General features: G+C 59.6%; 3 protein-coding genes across 8 annotated transcripts; all 3 read left to right on the top strand.

The window, feature by feature from the left end:
• Window positions 1-13,775: 13,775 nt before the first annotated feature.
• On the top strand, window positions 13,776-15,624 carry ESPNL (espin like). The gene is made up of 3 exons (XM_072933535.1): window positions 13,776-13,991; window positions 14,077-14,283; window positions 14,318-15,624. Exons 1-3 carry the CDS (start codon window positions 13,776-13,778, stop codon window positions 15,560-15,562), a joined length of 1,668 nt encoding a protein of 555 aa, XP_072789636.1. The 3' UTR covers window positions 15,563-15,624.
• A 9-nt stretch (window positions 15,625-15,633) lies between these two features.
• KLHL30 (kelch like family member 30) lies at window positions 15,634-19,827 on the top strand. 5 transcript variants are annotated; one of them, XM_072933580.1, is made up of 8 exons: window positions 15,634-15,752; window positions 16,380-17,220; window positions 17,292-17,463; window positions 17,638-17,724; window positions 17,946-18,101; window positions 18,196-18,384; window positions 18,922-19,067; window positions 19,382-19,827. In XM_072933580.1, exons 2-8 carry the CDS (start codon window positions 16,447-16,449, stop codon window positions 19,631-19,633), a joined length of 1,776 nt encoding a protein of 591 aa, XP_072789681.1. In that variant the 5' UTR covers window positions 15,634-15,752; window positions 16,380-16,446; the 3' UTR covers window positions 19,634-19,827. The 5 variants fall into 5 exon arrangements, with proteins under 5 accessions (XP_072789681.1, XP_030136167.1, XP_030136164.1 ...); XM_030280307.4 differs by lacking the exon at window positions 15,634-15,752 and adding an exon at window positions 15,990-16,237 and having other exon boundaries at window positions 18,960-19,067; window positions 19,382-19,518; XM_030280304.4 differs by lacking the exon at window positions 15,634-15,752 and adding an exon at window positions 15,994-16,237.
• A 74-nt stretch (window positions 19,828-19,901) lies between these two features.
• On the top strand, window positions 19,902-22,119 carry LOC105759498 (erythroferrone). 2 transcript variants are annotated; one of them, XM_030280302.4, is made up of 6 exons: window positions 19,905-20,680; window positions 20,796-20,965; window positions 21,059-21,164; window positions 21,236-21,326; window positions 21,429-21,507; window positions 21,804-22,119. In XM_030280302.4, exons 1-6 carry the CDS (start codon window positions 20,389-20,391, stop codon window positions 21,900-21,902), a joined length of 837 nt encoding a protein of 278 aa, XP_030136162.4. In that variant the 5' UTR covers window positions 19,905-20,388; the 3' UTR covers window positions 21,903-22,119. The 2 variants fall into 2 exon arrangements, with proteins under 2 accessions (XP_072789682.1, XP_030136162.4); XM_072933581.1 differs by having other exon boundaries at window positions 19,902-20,680; window positions 21,132-21,326; window positions 21,804-21,939.
• The last annotated feature ends 1,192 nt before the right edge of the window (window positions 22,120-23,311 follow it).

Below are 23,311 nucleotides of genomic sequence, written 5' to 3'. Positions count from 1 at the left end.
GTCAGTACTGGGACCCGTCCTCTTCCTTCCTGATAGTGGCCTGATTAATGGGGCCCAGGGCACCCTCAGCAAGTTGGCTGAATTTCCTGCGGTGGGAGGAGCTGCTGAGACACCAGAAAAGGACCAAAAGTACCACATCAAGCTGGAGCAATGGGCTGATGGAACCTCCTGAAGTTCAACCAAGGGCCGAGCAGTCCTCCCCCTGGGGAGGTGCAGCCCCAGGACACGCCATGGGAAGCAGCTCTGCAGAGCAGGTCCTCTGCAGGTCCTGGTGGTGGGACTGGCACAGCCCCACCCCAGCAGGGACCGCCTGGAAGGGACCTGGGTGAACACTGAGGTGCGCAGGCCACTGCCAGGTGGGCTTTGTGCCACAGGATCCATCTCTGTGGATGGGGGAGCTCCTGGGCGTGTCCCGCAGGGCCCTGTGATGTCACCCCTCGGTCACTGTGACACCACTTGGGTAACTATAACCACCAGCGTTGGGCAGAACCAGAGCACTCAGGCTGTGACTCACTGGCAGCCGAGGAGCTTCCGAGAGCTGCCAGTGTCCGAGGAGCCTCTGAGCGCTGCAGTGACTCAGGAGTTTGCAAGTGCTGCCAGTGACCGAGGAGCCTCTGAGTCCCACGGGACATTGAGAAACCTCCGAGTGCCACAAGTGGCAGCCAAGCCTTAGAGTCCCGCCAGCAGCCGAGAGGGGCCAGGTCCGGGAGCAGCGATGGCGGAGGTCGGGCGAGAGGCAGCAGCGCCAGGAGCCGTCCGGGTGTGCCACATCTGCGTGGATTTCCTGCGGAGCCCCGCTGCTGCCGTGGAGCCCTGCGGGCACGTGTTCTGCCACGCCTGCATCCAGCCCCAGGCCGGCCCCGACGCCGCTGCCACCTGCCCCATCTGCCAAGGGCCCATCGGGGCCATCCGCCTGCTGCCGGGGCTGGACAACCGTGCCGGGCTGGCCCCACGGCGGCCCCGCCGCCTCCATCCCTTCGTGCTGCGGTGGCGGCAGCGGCAGCAGCGGGAGGCGCAGGAGGATGCGGCTCCTGGAGGCGGCCGGCGCCGAAGACTCGCCGATGGGGACCGGGCACCGAGCCCTGTGCCCCGCCAGCGGCCCCGGAGAGAGCTGGAGGATCTGCGGAGAAACGGGCTGGGACTGCGGCCGCCGTGGTTAGATGAGGCGCTGCCCGCAGGGGACAACCAGCACCGCCCGCCCGTCGTCTTCATGTGATGTGGATCCTCCGTGGCCCCTCGGAACTGAAATCCAGGCTGCTGAGAAGGGCCTCGGCTGCTTTCTTCTATAAATTTGTACATAGCTTTGAGACTGGGGGAGTGGGAACTGTGGGAGGGAAAGCATATAGTTGTAGAAACTTAGGAAGAGGGTAGGATATTGATATTAGAATAGTAGCTGTAAAATAAACTTTTTGTGCATTTGAAGCATTAGAAAACATGCATTTTTTATCAGCGTCGGACCCACGGAAGAGTGTCTCCTTGAATCTGATGTGTGTGGTGAAAGTTCAGAACAGGGTATTTATTCCACCCTGAACATAGAGATTCATTACAATGCGCCTCCTATCTAATACACAAACCCCACTTTCCTAGAACTAATTTGCCTGCATTTGCCTTCTACTGTGTTGCCTTGTAAAGGGCAACTGGCGACCTGGTTCTGAGGAGGCAGCACGGCAGCCCGGTCTCGCCCAGGCTACTCGGGCTAATCGACGCACGCAGACACCAATGTTGCGGACGGTCGAAAAGCCTTTATTATCTCATCTCGTGGGTTTAAATAGTCTTGGGGGTCTTTGCTACGTCAGAGGGGGGTTGTGGGGTCTCAGGGGTTAGTCGAGAGTGGAAAACTACTGGGGCAGGTGTGGTTACATGCTTTTGGGGTTAATAGATAACGTGGGGCAGGGAGAGGGGGAAGGGTCTGTCTTTCCGTCACATCCCGTGATCTTCCGTTCGCCTGTCCCTACTACTACATCTCCCGTCCCCTTATCATATATAAAATGAGGTAGTCGTAGATATAGGAACTGGAGTGAGGTACAAACTTGTGACTTGTTAAGGAAAGGGTGGTTTGGTAAACTTGAGTAATTTTTTTAAGGCAGGTCTTGAAGGCTTTAGCGACTGACTGTGTTCGCAGTTTTTGGTTTACAGCATTTGTTGGTGGCTTATGAACGAAATGTTTGCCCTTTCTAGACGGGCCTGAACAAACGAGATTAGTTTGTTCAGCAGGTATGGTCCTATGGTAATAGCTAAAAGCAGTATTGCCAGTGGACCTACCAGGGCGGAAATTAAAGTGGTGAGCCAAGGTGATTGATTGAACCAGGATTCAAACCAGCTCTGTTGGGTTTTCCTGTCTCTCTTTCTCTGAGCCAGTTTATCTCGGAGTTCTGCCATGGAGTCTTTAACGACTCCCGTATGATCTGCATAAAAGCAGCACTCCTTTTTCAGGGCTGCACACAGTCCTCTTTGCTGCATGAACAAGAGGTAGATAGGAGATGGATTTCTCGATCCTCTGCGGGTCCTCGTCGATGGTCATTTGCAGCTGAGAGAGTCTGTGCTGTTGGGTTGCGATGGCTGAGACACCCGTGGCTGTGCCAGCTGCTCCCAGGCCAAGCAACATTGCGATGGTTATGCCTGTGATAATTTCTCTTTTGTGGAGTCTGTCAGGGTCTTCGAGAAGATGGTATATCTCTTTGTCTGAATGATACAGGACCTTGGGGATAATCAGAACTTGAACACAGAAATTGGTAGAGTCATTAAATTCGGCAAGGAACACACAAGGATTCACTCTGGATCTCTGGCAAACCCTCATCCCAGATGCAGGTGGGATCACACACTTATTGGTCCTCTGCGGGGAGTGTCCCACTTGCACTGGTGGGGGGCACTGGCTGTGGAGTAACTGAAGGGGGTGTCTAAAGCAATGCCTTCGTAGAAAAGGGGGGTTTAACATCATAGCAAAACTAATAGGGGTTAGTCAGGTTCGATTTGGTTTCGCTTAGGGTTAGTAAGGTAGCTTCTAAACAGGTTGGCTATGTGGAACACGAAGGATGGGTGTTTGCTGTGGTGATCTCTTTGAACACCTTGTCACTTGAAAGGTGTTGCATGACCCACCTAAATGGCTGGTGAGGGTGGTGGCCTGGGTCGGCTTGTCCCCCGGCCACAAGCCCTAACCGCAAAATCACACAGAGACACTGTGCATGTCTGGGTCTCACCGCCGTGGGACTCTCAGGTTTTGTCTGGCGGTTTGGTGGTCAGTCATCTCTCTCTGGAGCAGGGGTGTATGCATCACGGGGACGGTCCACGAGCATGTCCTGCAAACAGAACTCATAGCTTTTCATTAGTTTTGTTTTGAAGGTCAGGTTTGATTGGCAGCAGTGGGTGTGCAGCAGTGGCCCTCATTATAAATTTGTAATCCTGACTCCTAACATAGCAAGGATGTCCCTTCCTATCAGGGGTGGAGAGTTTTGTAAAATGTAGGGGTGGACTGCTACTGTCCGTTCTGGCCCTTTCTTTGTATGCAGCGTTATAGCTACCAATTGGGTGCTTTTCCAAGCTCGGGACAACCCTCCCACCCCGTTCACTGGGGGGACGTCTTTGCATTGCCAGTGTCGGGGCCACAGGGCTTGGGGAAATATCGGGCAGTCTGCTCCTGTGTCTGCCCAAAGCTGAAGCTCTATTACGTGGGGGTCCTGACTGCCATAAAGGCGGCATGTCCCCCACACCCTCGGGGGCTCCTCCCCTATTTTCATGGCCAGGGCCACCCAGGGGTCCCGTTCTGGGGGGTCCCCTGCTGACCCTACAGCACAGGCGCTGTCTGCAGTGGTAGTGGGTACGAAGGTACCGCGGGCTGTGTTTGGAAACTCTGCAATTGTGTCACTGGCGGGGGTATGAAGTATGAGGGCTCCCCGCCCCACTGGGGGTTGGCATAGATGAGCCGCCTTGTATTTGCGGTGGGAGGAGGCTGCGTGCGGTCCGCACGCTCCCTCCCCCGTCCCGTTCCCCGGGGGCCGGGACCCGCACTCCTTGGCGAGATACCCTTTTCTCCCGCAGCCCCAAAAGGATAGTTTTCCCCAGCTGGTAAACTGGGTTGGTCCGTATTGTGGTTGTTTTTCGGTGCGGCATAGAACTTTACTTGGTTTTGTTTTAAACTGCGCTGGTTCCGTTTCTTCCGTTTTGGAGTCCTGGGCGGCTCCCGCCGGCCCCTCCGAGCCGGCAGAGCTGCTGCCGGGCTCCGTGCCGGAAGTCAAATGCCAGTGCACTTCTGGGGCTCGGTGCTGTTTTGTCCGGCCCCGAGCTCGCTCCTTCCCGCGGGGGTGGGGCCGCTCCTGCCCCCCCAGCTCGCCGCACCTCCCGCAGGGGGAGGTTTGTCCCTTATATGGTGGCGGCGCCCGGCGCGGCTGCCGATTGGCTCCGCGCTCCCTGCCGCTCTCCGCCTCTTTCTCCCGTGCATGCACATTCCTGAAATCGCGCGGCTTCCAAGTTTTTGCGCCGAGACTACTCGCGCCCCGCCCCCCTCCTTGGCAGCCAGCGCCATTTTCAAAGGGCTGGGGCGGCCACGCGGCCGGGGCTTTCTCCCGAGCCGCGGCTTCCGCGACTCTGGCTTCTCCTGCCAGCTCTTGCCAGAAGCGCTCCGCGTGCCGCTGCGCCTCTGACAACGGATCGCTGACCGGCGGCAGCGGTGGGACGGAGGAAGCTGCGGTTTCTCGGGGGGGTTTCGCGGTAGGGGTTTTTTGGGGGTTTTTTGCGGCAGGGGTTTTTCGGGGGTTTTTCGCGGCGGGGGTTCTTCGGGGGGCTTCCGTGGCGGGGGTTGGGCTCTGATCTAGGGAAGGGGGTGTCGCGCCGAGCCCCCCCGGGTCCCCGCCGCCGGGCAGATCGCTCTCAGGGGCAGTCTGCGTTCCCGCTCCCACCCCGAGCTTGGGAGTAACTAATAAACAGGTACGCGCCGCGCTCCATGTCTCCTGCTCTTCCATTGCTTTGCGCAGGGCTTTCTCTACCTTGCCCCATGCCTTAAAGTTTTTGCCACTGCCTGAGGATTTCGTTTCCCCGGCCAGCGTGGCCATACACTGTTCCCATATTCCCGGATGCATGGCATCCACTGGGCATTCGGCTGCCCCAAGCTCAAGCAGCCTCGCTATAGCAAGATAAAAGTCCTTGAGCTTAAATTCGATACTCCATTGCCCACAATTCACACTTACGACCCATGCGACGCTGCCCATGACGCTCGCGGGTCCCGGAACGTCTCCCTGCGCCAAGATACGGTCTGACCGCTCCGGCTGCTGCTCCTGTCCAGGCGTATCCCGACAGCCGGGTGATTTTCTCCCTTTTTTCTCCCGGGTTTCGGCACCAATATGTTGCCTTTATAAAGGGCAACTGGCGACCTGGTTCAAGGGGCAGCACGGCAGCCTGGTCTCGCCCAGGCTACTCGGGCTAATCAACGCACGCAGATACCATTGTGGCAGACGGTCGAAAAGCCTTTATTATCTCATCTCGTGGGTTTAAATAGTCTTGGGGGTCTTTGCTACGTCAGAGGGGGGTTGTGGGGTCTCCAGGGTTAGTTGGGAGTGGAAAGTTACCAGAGCAGGTGTGGTCACATGCTCCTGGGGTTAATGGATAGCGTGGGGCAGGGAGAGGGGGAAGGGTCTCTCTTTCCGTCACATCCCGAGATTTTCCGTTCGCCTGTCCCTATCTACTACACCCACCCCAGCAGGGACCGCCTGGAAGGGACCTGGGTGAACACTGAGGTGCGCAGGCCACTGCCAGGTGGGCTTTGTGCCACAGGATCCATCTCTGTGGATGGGGGAGCTCCTGGGCGTGTCCCGCAGGGCCCTGTGATGTCCCCCCTCGGTCACTGTGACACCACTTGGGTAACTATAACCACCAGCGTTGGGCAGAACCAGAGCACTCAGGCTGTGACTCACTGGCAGCCGAGGAGCCTCCGAGTGCGGCCAGTGACCGAGGAGCCTCGGAGTCTCACGGGACATTGAGGAACCTCCGAGTGCCACAAGTGGGATCCAAGCCTTCGAGTGCTGCCAGCAGCCGAGAGGGGCCAGGTCCGGGAGCAGCGATGGCGGAGGTCGGGCGAGAGGCAGCAGCGCCAGGAGCCGTCCGGGTGTGCCACATCTGCGTGGATTTCCTGCGGAGCCCCGCTGCTGCCGTGGAGCCCTGCGGGCACGTGTTCTGCCACGCCTGCATCCAGCCCCAGGCCGGCCCCGACGCCGCTGCCACCTGCCCCATCTGCCAAGGGCCCATCGGGGCCATCCGCCTGCTGCCGGGGCTGGACAACCGTGCCGGGCTGGCCCCACGGCGGCCCCGCCGCCTCCATCCCTTCGTGCTGCGGTGGCGGCAGCGGCAGCAGCGGGAGGCGCAGGAGGATGCGGCTCCTGGAGGCGGCCGGCGCCGAAGACTCGCCGATGGGGACCGGGCACCGAGCCCTGTGCCCCGCCAGCGGCCCCGGAGAGAGCTGGAGGATCTGCGGAGAAACGGGCTGGGACTGCGGCCGCCGTGGTTGGATGAGGCGCTGCCCGCAGGGGACAACCAGCACCGCCCGCCCGTCATCTTCATCTGATGTGGATCCTCCGTGGCCCCTCGGAACTGAAATCCAGGCTGCTGAGAAGGGCCTCGGCTGCTTTCTTCAGCCAATTTGTACATAGCTTCGAGACTGGGGGAGTGGGAGCTGTGGGAGGGAAAGCATATAGTTGTAGACTCTTAGGGAGAGGGTAGGATATTGCTATTAGGATATTAGCTGTAAAATAAACTTTTTTGTTCATTTGAAGCATTAGAAAGCAGACATTCTTTATCAGCGTCAGACCCATGGAAGAGTGTCTCCTTGAATCTGATGTGTGTGGTAAAAGTTCACAACAGGGTATTTATTCCATCCTGAACATAGAGATTCATTACAATGCGCCTCCTATCTAATACACTAAAGCCAGGGAATCTCAGAAAAACGGAAAGCTGGACAAGACAAACGCACATCCAACCAATATGATTAATGCAACGTTCTCCGTTTATTCAAGATCAGGCGGTAGTTTATACAAGCTTCCACATAGTTTACAGAAACAAAGACACTCTGATTGGTAGGCTAACATTGTTTACCTTTTCCTTAAAACGGCCTACACTTTACACTATAAAACCTATACTAATTCACACCCAGACAATCCAGTGGTCCCCACAACACCTTAAGACTATTTTCTATCTGCGCCACAAGCTCTGAATTTCTAACTGCGTCAGAGGCTTTGAAGGCCCCACCAGGCCTCAATCTGAGGCCTAGACTGGAGTAGCTCAACTTTCACAATTCATGTCCTCTTTCTCTCAAAAATGCTGCAACAATACACAAACCCCACTTTCCTAGAACTAATTTGCCTGCATTTGCCTTCTACTGGAAGTCCTTTTTTAGTCCTGGAGGTCACCTAAAGGGGTGTCTGGTGGGCATATTCACTGAATGCTTCCATAATACAGGTGATCTTTCCTTCAACTTTTTCTTTGGGCATGTACCAATGTTTTTTGTCATGTATCTTGTAAAAAACCCCGCTGTAGTCTTACAAGCAGAGCTGCACTCACGGTAGAAGAAAGGCAGCAGAAGGCAGAGCCCCGCAGTGGTGACGAATTCTCCCCACAGCGGCCGCAGCCTCTCTCCCCTCCGAATGTCGAGAGCACGAGAGGCTGAACCCAACGCCGTTTTCCCAATCCAAAGCTCGAGGTATCTCTGCCCTCCACGGAAAACCTCAGGTAAAGCCAGAGTAGCTGCACCGCTCCCCTGAGCTGGCAACTTCTTTCTCCTCTCTGAAGTATCAGTCATTACCATGTCCTAGCAACCCGTACTGGGGACAATTCCTAAAGAGAAAAACAAACCCAGCTCCTGAGACCCCAGCAGGGGCCATTCCTGCTTCTGTGCCACTTTGCTCATCTCTGTGGGGGCAGAACCGGGAAAAGAAATGGAAAAGGGAAAATCCTTTAAGACTTTTAGCATATTCTGAAGGGACCTGTATGTGTTTTCCTCAGGGCTGTCCCGGTGCTGTCCCGGGGCTGTCCCGGTGCTGTCCCGGGGCTGTCCCGGGGCTGTCCCGGTGCTGTCCCGGTGCTGTCCCGGTGCTGTCCCGGTTCTGTCCCGGTGCTGTCCCGGTGCTGTCCCGGTTCTGTCCCGGTGCTGTCCCGGTGCTGTCCCGGTGCTGTCCCGGGGCTGTCCCGGCTGTCCCGGTGCTGTCCCGGCTGTCCCGGTTCTGTCCCGGTGCTGTCCCGGTGCTGTCCCGGTGCTGTCCCGGTGCTGTCCCGGTGCTGTCCCGGCTGTCCCGGCGCTGTCCCGGTACAGTCCCGCCTGTCCCGGTGCTGTCCCGGTGCTGTCCCGGCTGTCCCGGTACTGTGCCGGTACTGTCCCGGTGCTGTCCCGGTGCTGTCCCGGTTCTGTCCCGGTGCAGTCCCGGTACTGTCCCGGTGCTGTCCCGGTGCTGTCCCGGCTGTCCCGGTGCTGTCCCGGTGCTGTCCCGGTGCTGTCCCGGCTGTCCCGGTGCTGTCCCGGTGCTGTCCCGGTGCTGTCCCGGTGCTGTCCCGGCTGTCCCGGTGCTGTCCCGGGCTGTCCCGGGGCTGTCCCGGTGCTGTCCCGGTGCAGTCCCGGTGCTGTCCCGGTTCTGTCCCGGTTCTGTCCCGGCGCTGTCCCGGTGCTGTCCCGGTGCTGTCCCGGGGCTGTCCCGGCGCTCCCCTCAGGCCGCTCCTCGCGCCGCAGCACAGCGCCCCCGTGCGGCTCAGCCGGACGCGCCGCACGCGGCCCCGCCCCGCCCTTGCCCGCTGCCCTCAGGCCCCGCTCAGCCCCCCCCGCTGCCGCCCCGCCATGGCGGAGGAGAAGCCCCGGGTGAGGCGGGGAGAGGAGCGGGAGGAGCGGGCACAGGGAGGCAGCGGCCGGCACGGAGGGAGCGACGAGCGGCCGCCCCTGCTCGCCCCACGGCCCCGCCGAGGTGTCCCGGCCGGGGGCAGCGGGGGCGGCCGAGGAGCCGCGGGATGCGGCGGGCGGGGCCCGGCCCGAGCGGGGCTCGCCCGGCCGGGCTCTGAGCCCGCCGCGTCCCGCGGTTTTCCGTCCGGGAAGGCGTGAACACGGAGAACGAGCACATCGACCTGAATGTTTCTTGGTAAAGGACAAAAAATTATTCCTAGATGCGGCGTCAGTGTGTATTGCTGCAGTGGTATTTTCAGCAGAAAAATACTACGTATAATTGATGGAAAAGTGGAGGAAGAGGCAAGAGATTCAACAGATCCTCTGCTGTATTCCAGAACTGCTGTATTTGAACGAGAAAATGCTCACTGGGGCTGATAAATGATCACCCAGACATTCCTCATCGGTTTGGAGAAAGCAGGAGCCTCGGGGGAAGCAGAACTCTGCAAATAAGCTCTGCCGTGTGAGGAGGTGATTTTAACTGTTGTTTCTGGTTTTTAAGTAGAGGATGTTGAGCAGCAGCATGAAGCTGACATAGAGGCTGATCATCAGCAGTGTAGCCCAGGTGTCAGTACTGGGACCAGTCCTCTTCCTTCCTGATAGTGGCCTGATTAATGGGGCCCAGGGCACCCTCAGCAAGTTGGCTGAATTTCCTGCGGTGGGAGGAGCTGCTGAGACACCAGAAAAGGACCAAAAGTACCACATCAAGCTGGAGAAACGGGCTGATGGAACCTCCTGAAGTTCAACCAAGGGCCGAGCAGTCCTCCCCCTGGGGAGATGCAGCCCCAGGACACGCCATGGGAAGCAGCTCTGCAGAGCAGGTCCTCTGCAGGTCCTGGTGGTGGGACTGGCACAGCCCCACCCCAGCAGGGACCGCCTGGAAGGGACCTGGGTGAACACTGAGGTGCGCAGGCCACTGCCAGGTGGGCTTTGTGCCACAGGATCCATCTCTGTGGATGGGGGAGCTCCTGGGCGTGTCCCGCAGGGCCCTGTAATGTCACCCTCGGTCACTGTGACACCACTTGGGTAACTATAACCACCAGCGTTGGGCAGAACCAGAGCACTCAGGCTGTGACTCACTGGCAGCCGAGGAGCTTTTGAGTGCGGCCACTGTCCGAGGAGCCTCTGAGTCCCACGGGACATTGAGGAACCTCCGAGTGCCACAAGTGGGATCCAAGCCTTCGAGTGCTGCCAGCAGCCGAGAGGGGCCAGGTCCGGGAGCAGCGATGGCGGAGGTCGGGCGAGAGGCAGCAGCGCCAGGAGCCGTCCGGGTGTGCCACATCTGCGTGGATTTCCTGCGGAGCCCCGCTGCTGCCGTGGAGCCCTGCGGGCACGTGTTCTGCCACGCCTGCATCCAGCCCCAGGCCGGCCCCGACGCCGCTGCCACCTGCCCCATCTGCCAAGGGCCCATCGGGGCCATCCGCCTGCTGCCGGGGCTGGACAACCGTGCCGGGCTGGCCCCACGGCGGCCCCGCCGCCTCCATCCCTTCGTGCTGCGGTGGCGGCAGCGGCAGCAGCGGGAGGCGCAGGAGGATGCGGCTCCTGGAGGCGGCCGGCGCCGAAGACTCGCCGATGGGGACCGGGCACCGAGCCCTGTGCCCCGCCAGCGGCCCCGGAGAGAGCTGGAGGATCTGCGGAGAAACGGGCTGGGACTGCGGCCGCCGTGGTTAGATGAGGCGCTGCCCGCAGGGGACAACCAGCACCGCCCGCCCGTCGTCTTCATTTGATGTGGATCCTCCGTGGCCCCTCGGAACTGAAATCCAGGCTGCTGAGAAGGGCCTCGGCTGCTTTCTTCGGCCATTTGTACATAGCTTCGAGACTGGGGGAGTGGGAGCTGTGGGAGGGAAAGCATATAGTTGTAGAAACTTAGGAAGAGGGTAGGATATTGATATTAGGATATTAGCTGTAAAATAAACTTTTTTGTTCATTTGAAGCATTAGAAAGCAGACATTCTTTATCAGCGTCGGACCCGCGGAAGAGTGTCTGCTTGAATCTGATGTGTGTGGTAAAAGTTCACAACAGGGTATTTATTCCATCCTGAACTTACAGATTCATTGCAATGCGCCTCCTATCTAATACCCTGTCACTATAGGACATGTGAAAGCACAACGCGAGCCGCTGCTATTGCAAAGGTGAAAAAGAGGAAGTTTATTTTCTGACTCCAGCTTTTATACTTTTCTAAAAGTGACAGTGGATTGGAGGGTGAATATGCCACCTCTCCAATGACATTGGACAAACTACTAGTATGTCAAATTTCTCTGCCTCTGTGGAGGAATGGTAAACAATAGTTAGTTTACAGAAAGTTGTGTGTGAAAGTTCTCTACAAGAATGTAAAATCAGAAGGCTTTAGAAAATCTTAAGAATCAAGGTAGCAATACACAAACCCCACTTTCCTAGAACTAATTTGCCTGCATTTGCCTTCTACTGCAAGTCCTTTTGTAGTCCCGGATTTCATCTGTAGGGGTATCTGGTGGGTATATTCACTGAATGCATCAATATTACAGGTGATCTTTCTTTGAACTTTTTCTTTGGGCATGTACCATTGTTTTTTGTTACATAACTTGCAAAAAAACCTGCTGTAGTCCTCTATCTGTTTCTCCATTGGTTCCAGCTACGTTTATCCTCCTTTGTGCATACTTTTACATCCTTTGGTCTTTTTTGCTCGTTAGTCCTAAAGCTCTATTCAGCAACTTCAGGGGAACTGAAAATTTCTAGTCTGTGTTATTTATCAATAACAATTTTTTCTTGAGTCTGCCCGTTTTAGACAAAACTCAATACTTCATTTTACAGCACAAGGTGCTCCAACAACTGTAACAGTTATCACAAGCAAGTACACACAATGATTTCAGTGACTATTATGATACGAACGCATAATAACGAGGCAAACAAACACCCGATATCCACAGCGGCAGCACCAAACAGAAGCAGAAACTTTGAGACCACCTCAGCACTGATGGCGGAGGTCGGGCGAGAGGCAGCAGCGCCAGGAGCCGTCCGGGTCTGCCACATCTGCGTGGATTTCCTGCTGGCCCCACGTTGGCCCCACCACCTCCATCCCGACATTCTCTGATGGGGACCGGGCACCGAGCCCCCCTGGGCTGCACCAGCGTGTCCAGGGAGTGTTGGAGGAGCTGGACAGGAACAGCCAGGGCAGGAAGGTTCATCTTGGCCACCGAGGGATCGGGGGAGAAGAGCTGGACTCGGGACCACGTGCACCTCCTCCCCTTGATCCCATCTGATGTGGATCCTCCATGGCCCCTCTGAAATGAAAACCAGGATGCTGAGAAAGGCCTTGCCTGGTTTCTTCTGCTCGTTTGCTCTTTAGTGCAGGACTGAGGGAGTGGGAGCTGTGGGAGAGGGAAGGATACGGCTGTGGGAACATAGGCAGAGAGTGGGATAAGGCTGAAGAACTGGTGCAGAGGGATGAATGTGGTTATTGGAGCTGGAGGAGAGAGGCCATCCTTGGTTGTTTCTGTGCTGCTTTGCTCATCCTTCTGGGTATGCAGCAGGGAAAGGGAAAGGGAAAGGGAAAGGGAAAGGGAAAGGGAAAGGGAAAGGGAAAGGGAAAGGGAAAGGGAAAGGGAAAGGGAAAGGGAAAGGGAAAGGAAGGGAAAGGGAAAGGTAAGTCCCTCAAGACTTTATGAGCAGATCCCAAAGGGGCCAGTGCCTGCTTTCCTGAGGAACAGGGTGAGAAAAGAGGCAGAGATGAAGGTTTAGGGCAGAACCTCCTCTCCTCTCATGCTTCTGCACACCCTTGCACTGTGGAGAGCTGAAATCCCAGGAGATGCTCTCCAGGCTGGGGGAGACAGCCCTGGCACAACCCTGTGTCAAAGGGCTTTCCGGAAATTCCCCCCTCCTACAGCAAAGCATAACCTGCATTCAGGCTGGGTTTCTATTGCTGAACAGCATAAGCTTAACCTCCTCATGAGAGAGTCAGCCTGCACTGGAGCCAGGGAAGCATGAGAGGCTGACTCTGTAATGGATCCTTGCCAGCTAATCAGTGTTTATAGGCTTAGATCTGCTGCTTCTTAATTTTATTCCAGCCCCTCGATTGAATTTCTCACATGTAAGTGAGCCCCACGAGTCCATGCTGGCCATATATAATGGATGGTGGTGGAGAGAAAGAACACAAATGTGACTGAATGCCAGTAACCGATGCCCAGGCAGTGGTGCAGCAGAACCATCTGCTGAACGTGTCCCACTGCCAGAACCTGTCCTCAGTGCCACTGGGCAAGATCTTTCCTCTGTCCCCAGTACCTGGTCTGGGGCCATGACCAGACTCAGACATTCTCTATTGGCCCCAAGAGGAGGACAAGGCTTGGAGCCAAGTCACCAAGCTACTATCTCCAGGAACAGCGCCAGTTCCACCCACTGAGCCCTGATGCTGCCACTCGATGCCCCATCAAATATTAATACAATGCTCAATGCCTCTGTGCCCTGCCCAGCACTGCAGGGCTGCCTGACCACTCCAACCTCCCCTCCTGGCCCATTTTGCTCATTGCTTCCCAAACAGGGACTTTGGGGGTGCAGCTGCACCACCCCCGGATGTTCCCTGAACCCGACACTACAGGACCCAACCCCCTTCAGCAGCCAGCTCAGCCCCCCCTAGCAGGTAAGACCCCACTGGGGCTGGGGCAGTGGGCACCCCCATTCCCGAGGAATGCCAGCCTGTCACCCCAGGGAGTGGGAGGACGGGCTGGGGACATGAGATGCTCGGAGAAGGGTTGGTGGCCATGGGACAGCCCGGGGCTCGGTCCTTGGCTACAGGGAAATAGCGGGCAGCAGAGATTCCTCAGCTCCGTCCTGTCCTCTGAAGGAATCAGATCCAACCGTGGCTGTCCCCCGAGGACGGTTCTCCCTAAGGTCCGGGATGATGTGTCGGCCCACCCCTCAGCTGGGGGGGCCCTGGAGGTTTTTGGGCCCACCTCCCCTTGCTGCCCTCCCCCAGGAGGAGGCCCGCGCCTCTGCCCCCAGCAGCCGCCCGGCCCGGCAGGGAATGGAGCCCGGCAGGTCGGTGCCGGTGGAGCTGAAGCTCCGCAAGCCCTCGCAGCGGGCCAGGATCCCGGCGCCCTTCCTCGCCCACCCGGTAGGTCGCTGGCTCGGCCCGCGGCCCCCGGCTCATCCCGTCGGCGGCCGTACCCTTCGAGCCCCCCGTGACTCTGTCCGCACAGGACGGGGCGCTTGGGCCAGCGGGGCCCCCCAGGCCGGACCCCGCGGAGGTAGACGCGGAATCCCTGGTGCCCACGCACGATGAGCGGGGCCGTCTCATCCCCGAGTGGAAGCGGCAAGTGATGGTGCGGCGGCTGCGGGCCCGACTGGCGGACGAGGACTCGGCGGGAGGACAGGTACGAGAGGCACGGGGAGCAGAGGGGGCGCGGGCTGTCGGAAGTCGCTGACCGCCTCTCTCCGCAGGATGCGGGCTCTTGGAGCTTCTCGCCCTCCCACCAAGCCGTGCTGGGCCCGTTCGGGGAGCTGCTGACCGAGACAGACCTGCATCAGCTGGAGAGGGCGGTGGAGAGCCTGCGGCTGCGGCGTCGTGGCGAGGTGTACCAGAGCGAGCTGCGGCGCCTGGTGCGGGAGCTACGCGCCCTCCTGCCCGCGCCGCTGCTCAGCATCTCCGTCCGCAGCCCCCCGCCTGCTCCGGGGCAGCCCCTGCCCCTCTGGTGCGGCCGCTTGGCCGGCGCCGTCAATAGCCTGGCCGCGCTGCTGGGCAGCGCCGAGGGGGTGCGGGGTCCCTGCGCCGCCGTCGCCGCGCCCGCCGCCACCTCCGCTCTCCCCGCCGCCGCCGGGCATCCCCGGGAGCCAGGGGGCAGCCTGGCGCAGCGGGAGATCCGCCAGTGCGGCGTTTGTGTCCGCAGCCTGCGCGGCGCCTTCGAGCCCGCCTGGGGGGCCGCGGGGAGCGCTCCGGCCGGGGGCGGCGAGGCGGAGGCCGCCAGCGACTCGGGCATCAGCTGCGAGGAGGCGTTTTCCGACGGCGGCTCCCCGCGGCACGGGAAGGGGCCGGGGCCCGAGTGGGGCAGCTTGAGGAAGGAACGGATCGTGATGCTCTTCCTGAGCCACTGGAGACGCTCCGCGTACGCGCCCTTACGGCCCGCCGCCGGGGACCCGCGGGAGGCAGCGGGGAGCGGGGCCCGGGCGGCGGCCCGCCTGGCGCGGCAGAGAGCGGCCATCCAGAAGCTGCTGAGCGGCTGGCGGGACGCCGCCTCCCGCCGGCCCCCGCCGCCGCCCCCCGCCCGCACCCTGCTCTCTCCGGAGCAGTTCGTGTCGGCGGCGGGGGGCGGCCCGGCCGAGTACGAGAGCCTGTCGCTGGAGCTGTTCATGCTGGGCTATTTCCGCATCTTGGAGCAGGACCTGCCCCCCGAGGAGCGCCGTGGCCGCCACCTGCTCTGTTTCGAGGTGTTCGAGCAGCTGGGCCGGCACGGCTGGCGGGCGGTGCGGGCCTTCCACCGCGCCGTCATCGACGAGATCGCGGCCGGGCGGCGCGGCTGGCGCGACGGCTTCGACGACATCAAGGCACGGTACTTCGGGACTTCGCACAGCCCGGCCCAGCGGCCGGGGCAGGCCGGGGAGGAGGGCGACGAGATTTGTCGCTACATCGATCGCAGCTTCGCCTTTTGGAAGGAGAAGGAAGCCGAGATCTTCAGCCTGGAGGAGTGATGCCGAGGGGCCTCGGAGGCCGCGTGCTGCAATAAAAACCTTCTCGGTTCTGTCCCAGCTAAGCGAGGCTTTCCGGGGCGGTGAAGAAAGCTGCTAAGCTGGGCGGGCCGCCTCAGCAGCCCAGCTCCCCCTCTCCCAGGGCGGGTGTTTCAGTCCTCGGCTGCCGCCGCGTGTTTACGGCTGCCGCGGGGTGAGAACCACCTCTATTTATAGCGGCAGCGGCAGTGCGAGCCGGAGCAGCGAGGAGGGGCATCGCGGGGAGCCCCTGCTGCCGGTGGGGTGGAGGGAGGATGCCCTGGGAGCTTGTCCCTCCAGGCTCGGTGCCCAGCCGACCCCTTCGCGAGGGGGAGGCTTTCCTAAAGGCAACACCGCCGCGGGATGGGGCAACGACGCAGATGGGCGGCGGCGAGAGCTCTGCCCGTGCGGTGCCTTTAAGAGCAGGGAGCAGTGTCCAGGTGCCGCCTAAAAATAGCGAGTGCCCCTGGTCCCGGCTGATCCCGTGTCATGCGGCGTGTCCCTGCCCAGCGCCGGGACCGCGGTCCCTTCCCTCCCGCGGGCCGGCCGGGCTGGGGAGCACTGGTGAGAGCGGGAGCGACCGCGCCGAGAGGGCTCAAATCACCCCGAAAATCGTCCCCAAAAGGCCGGTCGCCGCCCCGGCCGGGCAGCTGCGGCGTGGTGAGGAGAAAACGCGGCCATCGTGGGAGGGGGGCGGTGGGAAACGCTTGTGCAGCCGCTGCTGTCTGTGACTCCGGCGCTGGGAAGGGGGGAGGATGTCGCGGCAGGGGGAGAGGGAGACACCGTCGCCTTTTCCTAGCAGGGACACTCTCGCCTTCCGCTGCTCGGGCACTGCCCGCCTGCCAGGCCCCACGGCCATCCCCGGCACCATGGTGAGGAACATGGACGACTTTGACTTCTGCCTGCCTTCGCACGCCCAGGGCGTGCTGGAGGGGCTGCAGCAGTTCCGCACCAACCCCAAACTGGCCGACGTGACGCTGGTGGCCGGCGGGCGGGAGTTTCCCTGCCACCGAGGCATCCTGGCCCTCTGCAGCCACTACTTCTATGCCATGTTCTCCGGTGACTTTGCTGAGAGCATCGCAGCACGGGTGGAGCTAAAGGAAGTAGACCCCAGTGCGTTGGAGATGCTGCTTGATTTTGCCTACACGGGAAAGGTCACCATCAACCAGGGCAATGTGGAGGGGCTGATGCGGACCTCCAGCCAGCTCCACTTCCCTGCCATCCAGAAGGTCTGCAGCCGCTACCTCCGGCAGCAGATGGATGCCACCAACTGCCTAGGTATCTGTGAGTTTGGTGAGAGCCACGGCTGCCCTGAGGTCTCCTCCAAGGCCTGGTCTTTCTTGCAGGAGAACTTTGAAGCCGTCTCTCTTCAGGAGGAGTTCCTCCAGCTCTCCAAGGAGAGGCTGGCTGTCTACCTCTCCAATGACCAGCTGCAGGTGCAGGAGGAGCGGAGCCTGGTTGAGGCTGTACTGCGCTGGGTACGCCACGACCCGGGATCCCGAGCCCAGTTCCTGCCAGAGCTGCTGGAGCTGACCCACCTTGTCTCGCTGCCTGACCAGTACCTGCAGAACCTCCTTGCCACTGAGCCTCTTGTTCGTGACTCAGATGCCAGCAAGGCCCTCGTTGCCCGATCCCGCACCATGGTGCGTACCTCCTTCCCCTAAATGACACTTCCTGAGCCATGAAGGAGGTGCCTGACAGTCCCACTCTTCAGCAGGGGCAGAGTGGCACCGGTGCCCTGAAGAACCCCCCAGCCCCACCACAGAAGCTGGAGGAGGTGCTGGTGGTGGTTGGTGGCCGTGTGCTGGAGGATGGTGAGGATGAGGAGAGGGGGCTGGAAATGCCAGCTGCCACCAGGAACTTTGCCTTCTACAACCCCAAAAGCAGTAAGTGCCCCCCACTTCCTCCATGTTAATTATCCATCTGTCTACCCTGAAGGCACCTCTTGCCAAACCGGTTTAGAGAGACACTGGTGGGGTTGGGATGGGCTTGAAACAGGGGTGGCTTAAAAAGTGCCATTGCTGGCTGTGGGGTCATTGCTTGGCTCTGTTGGGTTTCAGGGCGATGGATGGCTCTGCCTGACTTCCCTGATTACAACAAGTGGGGCTTTTCCCTGGTGGCTCTGAACAATGATGTGTACGTCACAGGTCAGTGCCAGGGCTGGTGGTGCAGGGTGGGGCTTCAAAGAGCAGGGATGGAGGACAGGGGACAATGATATCAGCATGAGGCACTGCTGTGGGGCCAGAGGCTCCTCTCTGAGCAAAATCCTCTTCTTCCTCTCTGCTTGGGCAAATCTGGCCACAGGCAAGGAATACTCAGGGACAGCTGCACTTGGAGAGGGTGGCCCACCTGACCTGTCTCTCTCTAGGTGGCTCCCGGGGGTCCCAGAATGACACGTGGTCAACAACGCAGGCCTGGTGCTTCTGCCCCAGGGATGGAGTCTGGCAGCCCATCGCTTCCATGCTGAGAGCCAGGACAAACCACACCAGCGCTGTCCTCAATGGTGAAATCTATGTGATCGGGGGTAAGGCTGCAAAGACCCTGTGGCTGCTGCTAGGATGGGGGTCCACGGGTGCCCCAGAGCAGCAGGGTGGCTGCAGTGTCCTGTCACCCTGCAGGGACAACAGTGGATGTGGTGGAGGTGGAGCGCTATGACCCGTACAACAAGAGCTGGTGTGCCATCAGCCCAGCCCTCAAGTACGTGAGCAATTTTGCAGCTGCCAGCTGCTTGGGCAAACTCTACCTGGTGGGCTCCTGCGCCGTCAAGTACAACGCGCTCACTCTGCAGTGCTACAACCCCGTGCAAGGTGAGAGCTGACCCTGCTGCCACACCCCGCCAGTGTTGGCCCTGGGAGAGGGACTGAGGGGGACCCCCAAGCAGGTGGCACCCCTGGACTGCCAAGCATGGTCCTGTGGGATGTGAGCAGGTGCTGACAGGGTGTGGTGATGGCCGTGGCCCAGGAGCCCCAGAGTGGAGCTGTTAGCAGCATGGACCTGAGTCACAGTGTCTGACACAGCTCAGAGCTCGGCTTTGGCGGAGTGGAATCTCTGAGGCATTGGGATGGGGGAGGCTGCCTGCCTTAGGGAGAAACTAAGGCCTTGTGACAATGCCAGATCCTCAAGCAGACTCTTTTCCATCCCACAGCACCACTACAAACCACATCCTCACCCCCCCCTCTATTTTTTATGTAGGACCCTGGACTGGGATGGGGACTGCGGTGCCAGTCTGCCTGGCTGCTCTGCCTCCTCCCTTTCAAATTCCCCCTGAAATAGCAATGCTTTTTTCAGCGACTGGCAGCTGCATGGAGAGCCAGGGGTGGGGTGCTAATGGCTGCTCCTTGCAGATCTGTGGAGTGTGATCACGTCTCCCTTCATCCCCAAGTACCTCTCAGCCCCACGCTGCGCCACTCTGCGCGGGCTCATCTATCTCATCGGGGATAACACCAAGAAGGTCCACGTGTACAACCCAGAGGCCAACATCTGGCAGAAGGTGGGATGTGGGACCAGGCATGATCAGCCTCCCAGGGATATGGGGATGTGTTCCCAGCTGCTTCCCCTCAGTGCCAGCACACCCCTCTCCCTCCTACCCACTCATCCTTGGTTCTGTTAACACCTGCAGAGCTGAGGATGCCCCGTTCCTTCCTCCCCTGCTCCCCATCACACACGCACGAGGCACTAGAGGCCCCCAAACCCCACAGATAGAAAAGATGGGGTAGGGAGACACTTCCGGTGGGTCACTGTCCTTTGTTGGGAGTAGGAGGTCACCAAGAAGTCCCTGCACATCTCACTCTGTCCCTCACACAGGTGCAGCTCCTACACACACTGCATGAGAACGGTGGGATGGTGGCACTGGGTGACCGGCTCTTTGTCACCGGTGGCCACTGGAAGGGCATGGATGGGGACTACCGGGTAGAAATGGAGGTGTATGACTGCACCAAGGACCTCTGGACGTGCGAGGGCTCCCTGCCTTGTCTCTGGCTGTTCCACAGCTCTTCCTCCATCTTCATGGACACTTCTAAATGGACAGAACCTTTCCAGGGTGACCATGGGTGGTAGGAGAGCCTCAGTGATGCCTGTCACCCTATGCAGCCATGCTTCCCTTTTTTCTGCTGCCTGTTCAGATTGGCGAGTGGGAGGTGGAAAGCCCTGTGCCAGGCTGGCTGGGGCATCAGGAGCATATTCTCCCCCACCACTGCAGAGAAAAGGCTTTTCCTTATAAACATGCTTTGGTTAATGCTCTCTTCTTTTCATTTGTGGGTTTGTGGTTTTTTTAGAACTGCATTTCCCACCCGCCCCCCCTCCTAAAAAAAACCCCAACAAACAAAAAAAAAAAAAAAAAAAAAAAAACCAAAAAAAAAAACCCTAAAGATTTCTGGGTATTCAAGTCCTCCCAAAGTGTGGTTCATCCCATCAAAGCCTGACATTGCTGCTTGGGGGCAGCAGCCCGTGCAAAGCCCTGTTTTCTCTCCTGGGATGCGCAGCATGCACCCCAGGGAAGCGATCCATGGCCATGGTGAAGCAGCTGGCACCCGAGCGAGCCCGTGCTGGTGCGGTGACTCCTGCCCCAGCCCCGGTACCGGGGGGCAGAGGGATGGGTGAGCACAAAACGGGGCTTCCCCGCTGGCCGGTTCAGCTGTTCCCCCTCCGCTTGTTCGGTGTTTCCGAAGCGTTACCAACACTTGGCCGCGCTGAGGAGCCCCCGGGGCGGGGTGGGCACCGCCCGCTCCCGGCGCTGCTCCGCTCGGCCCACGCGGGGTTTTCCCCGCGGGGAGGTCCCCGAGGGCAGAGCCCAGCGGCGAGGCGGGGCCGGGATGCGGCTGCCGGAGCTGTGCCTGGCGCTGCTCTACGCCGCCGGCAGCGGAGCCCCGCGGGCAGCCCGGGAGCGGCCGCTGGGCCGTGGGGAGCCCGGGGCGGCCCGCGTGGACCCCCGGCAGGCGTGGATGCTGCTGGCCGGGAGCCCCGGCAGGGGCAGCGGCGATCGGGGCCCCGGATCTCCGGGAAAAACAAGCTCGGGAGCCGCGCAGGCCGGCGGCAGCGGGGCTGGCCCGGCCTCCCCCGCCCTAGCGGAGGAGCTGCTGAGGGAGCTGCAGCTCCTGCTCACAGGTACCGCGCTGGGACCCCGGGGTGGCAGCGGTGGGGACAGCAGGGCTGAGCAGCAGAGCCGGCGTAAGGGAAGGTTCCCTTCCTAACGTCAAACTCCGGTGGGGTTTGGGGTCAGGCGCGGCAAAGATGTGCAGGACAGCTAGGGAAGGGTGTAAGGAGGAAGAAAGCAGCAAAGGCAGCCCCCAGGCCAGGGCCCAGCGTCGTGTGGAAGCAGCCTTCCATTGTCAAACCCGTGAAGACATCGTTGTGGAGAAGATGTGGCAGGAGCTGGGGCTGTTCTATATTGTAAGTGCCTAGCCTGCCCCTTTTCCCTGTCTGCAGGGGCACCTGCCCGGGCACAGGGACTCCTTCTCTAACTCTGGGCATTCCCTATGCCAGCCTGAGGAGGGGATGTTCCACCGTGGCCCAGGGCTGAACCTGACCAGCGGGCAGTACACAGCTCCCTTTGCAGGATTCTACACCTTCAGCAGCACGCTGCACATTGGTGAGCCCTGCGACAGCCCCGCGGCCCTGCCGGGGCAGGCTGGGATGGTCTCACCCCCTGCTCCGTCCCAGCACGCCGGGAGCCGCGGAGGAGGAGGCAGGGATGCCGAGGGAGCCGCCTGCGGGTGCTGATCTGTGTGCAGTCCTGCTGCCAGCACAACAGGTATGGCAGGGCAAGGCCAGGGGCAGGGCCGGGGGAAGGAGCCCAGCATTGCTGGGAAAGGAGGGGCCTGCTACCCCCACCGCTGTCCTTCCTCTTCTGCAGCCATCTGGAGAGCATATCCCAGCTGGAGAGCAGTGGTGACCTTTTCACCATCTCTGTCACAGGCACCCTGTACCTGCAGGTGAGTGGTGCCAGCTCCTGGTGACGGTGCTGGGCAGGAAGGTGCCTTCCATGGCCCGAGCCCAGGGCTGGGCATCAGGTCTGCTGCTCAGGTGACCTCCAAACCCCAAAGACAGTGAGGGCATTATAGCACACACTGTGGCTGGGCTGCCCTAAAGGCTGCACTTTTCCCAGAAGGAAAGGTAAGGGCAGCTCCTCTTGGTTGCTGTGTGCAGGGGATAGCTCTCCCCTTGGCTCTGCCAGGCCATGCCTGGTGCCCAGGGAGGCGTCCTGGCCCTAATCCCTCTCTTCCCCCAGGCTGGGCAGTATGCCTCTGTTTTCGTGGACAACACGGCAGGCTCTCCCCTCACAGTTCAAAGTGGCTCCGATTTCAGTGCTGTTCTGCTGGGAGTGTGAAGAGGCTGAACCATGCTGAACCTGTGCCAGAAGCAGCCAGACCCTTCCCTCTGCCAGCCACCATCGTGCTCAGCACCAAGCCTAAGGAAGACTGTTTGCTCATGCAGGAAACTACAGTCTGGTCCGATACTGCTCACACTGCAGAACCAGCTAAAGATGGACAAAAGATCATGAAGAAGATGATTATGATGATGGTAATAAAGCAACCTGACCAGGATCTAAAGGCATTCACTTTTATCTAAAGGCTAGGTCTAGAAGTTTATCTTGGAAAACACTGCTGACAGTGGCAGCGGATGGCAGCCTAGGGCTCAGCTCCCACTGTGCCTGGTAAAAGCCCCCCATTTTTGCCCTTCATGGACTTCCAAGCCAGATTATGTAGTGCTTTAGCCCCCTGCAATGTATGAACAGAGGGTTTGCTGGCAGGAGCCAACATCCTTTGCACTAATCATCAAATCAAAGTCCCAATAACGCCGCACGTTGGATTAAAGCAAATTCCTGCCCTGTGACTTTCCAGGGCGGGCACTCCCTGCCTGTGGCGCAGGGCCTGGCTGTGGGAGGCACAGATACAGCACAGCTCTTTGCTCTGGCTGCGATAGCTGCCTGAGCTCAGGATGGGCACAGGCCTACGTGACCGAGCAGGGCTGCAGCAGAAGCACCAGGAAGGCTGAGCGTTTGATTTCCGAGTAGCACTCGGTACTGGGTAAATTGTGCCAGCAGCACTGCAAGATAGGCTGAGCCAACAGCCCCACCTTCTCCCAGGGATGTCCCTGGCCCTGCCTGCCCTTCTCCACAGGCTGCATCTCCTTGAGGTGCCTGGTGAAGGAGCTGTTAATGCAGCAATTTTGGGTGGGGTGTTTGGGTCTGGAAAAAGGGGGAGCTGCGAAGGGAAAGCAAGTTGCCTTTCTGAAATTTGCCATCAGGGTTTATTTTGCCACAAACAGAAGCAACTCCACGCTACTCTGTATGGGCTCTCCAAATTCGCCTTTCAAGAGTAGAAACAGGAGAGTGTGCTGCTAACAAAGGCATTTTCTCTCAGTTCATCCTGCACTGCAACCTTATATCAAAATACACAGGAATGGCTGGGAGCAGAACAAGATGACAGAGGACAAGCACTACCCAAAATCTGTGCCAGAGGGCCACTTCCTTCCTCAGTGCTCCGCAGGAGATGCAGAGTCAGTGTGCACCCTCAGACTAAGCCCATGAAGTGTAACTCACTACTGCTGGAGCAGAAATAGAAGTAAGATGGTCAAGCCACCTGTCCCAAACAGGACAGCCATTGTGTGCTCCAGCAAACAGCCCAGGAGCTGGGACCATCTCCCAAACTTCCAGGGATACAGAAAACGGAAAGGAGCCAGGGAAGCCTCCCAACAGCAGGCACCCTGCCCTTGCCCCCCTCCCCTGCTGTGCCT

Source organism: Taeniopygia guttata, chromosome 9 (assembly GCF_048771995.1).
Source record: "Taeniopygia guttata chromosome 9, bTaeGut7.mat, whole genome shotgun sequence".
In the NCBI taxonomy this organism is placed as follows: Eukaryota; Metazoa; Chordata; class Aves; order Passeriformes; family Estrildidae; genus Taeniopygia; species Taeniopygia guttata.
The sequence above is the reverse complement of the archived record's forward strand: the minus strand, read 5'-3'. Positions and strand labels throughout refer to the sequence as shown.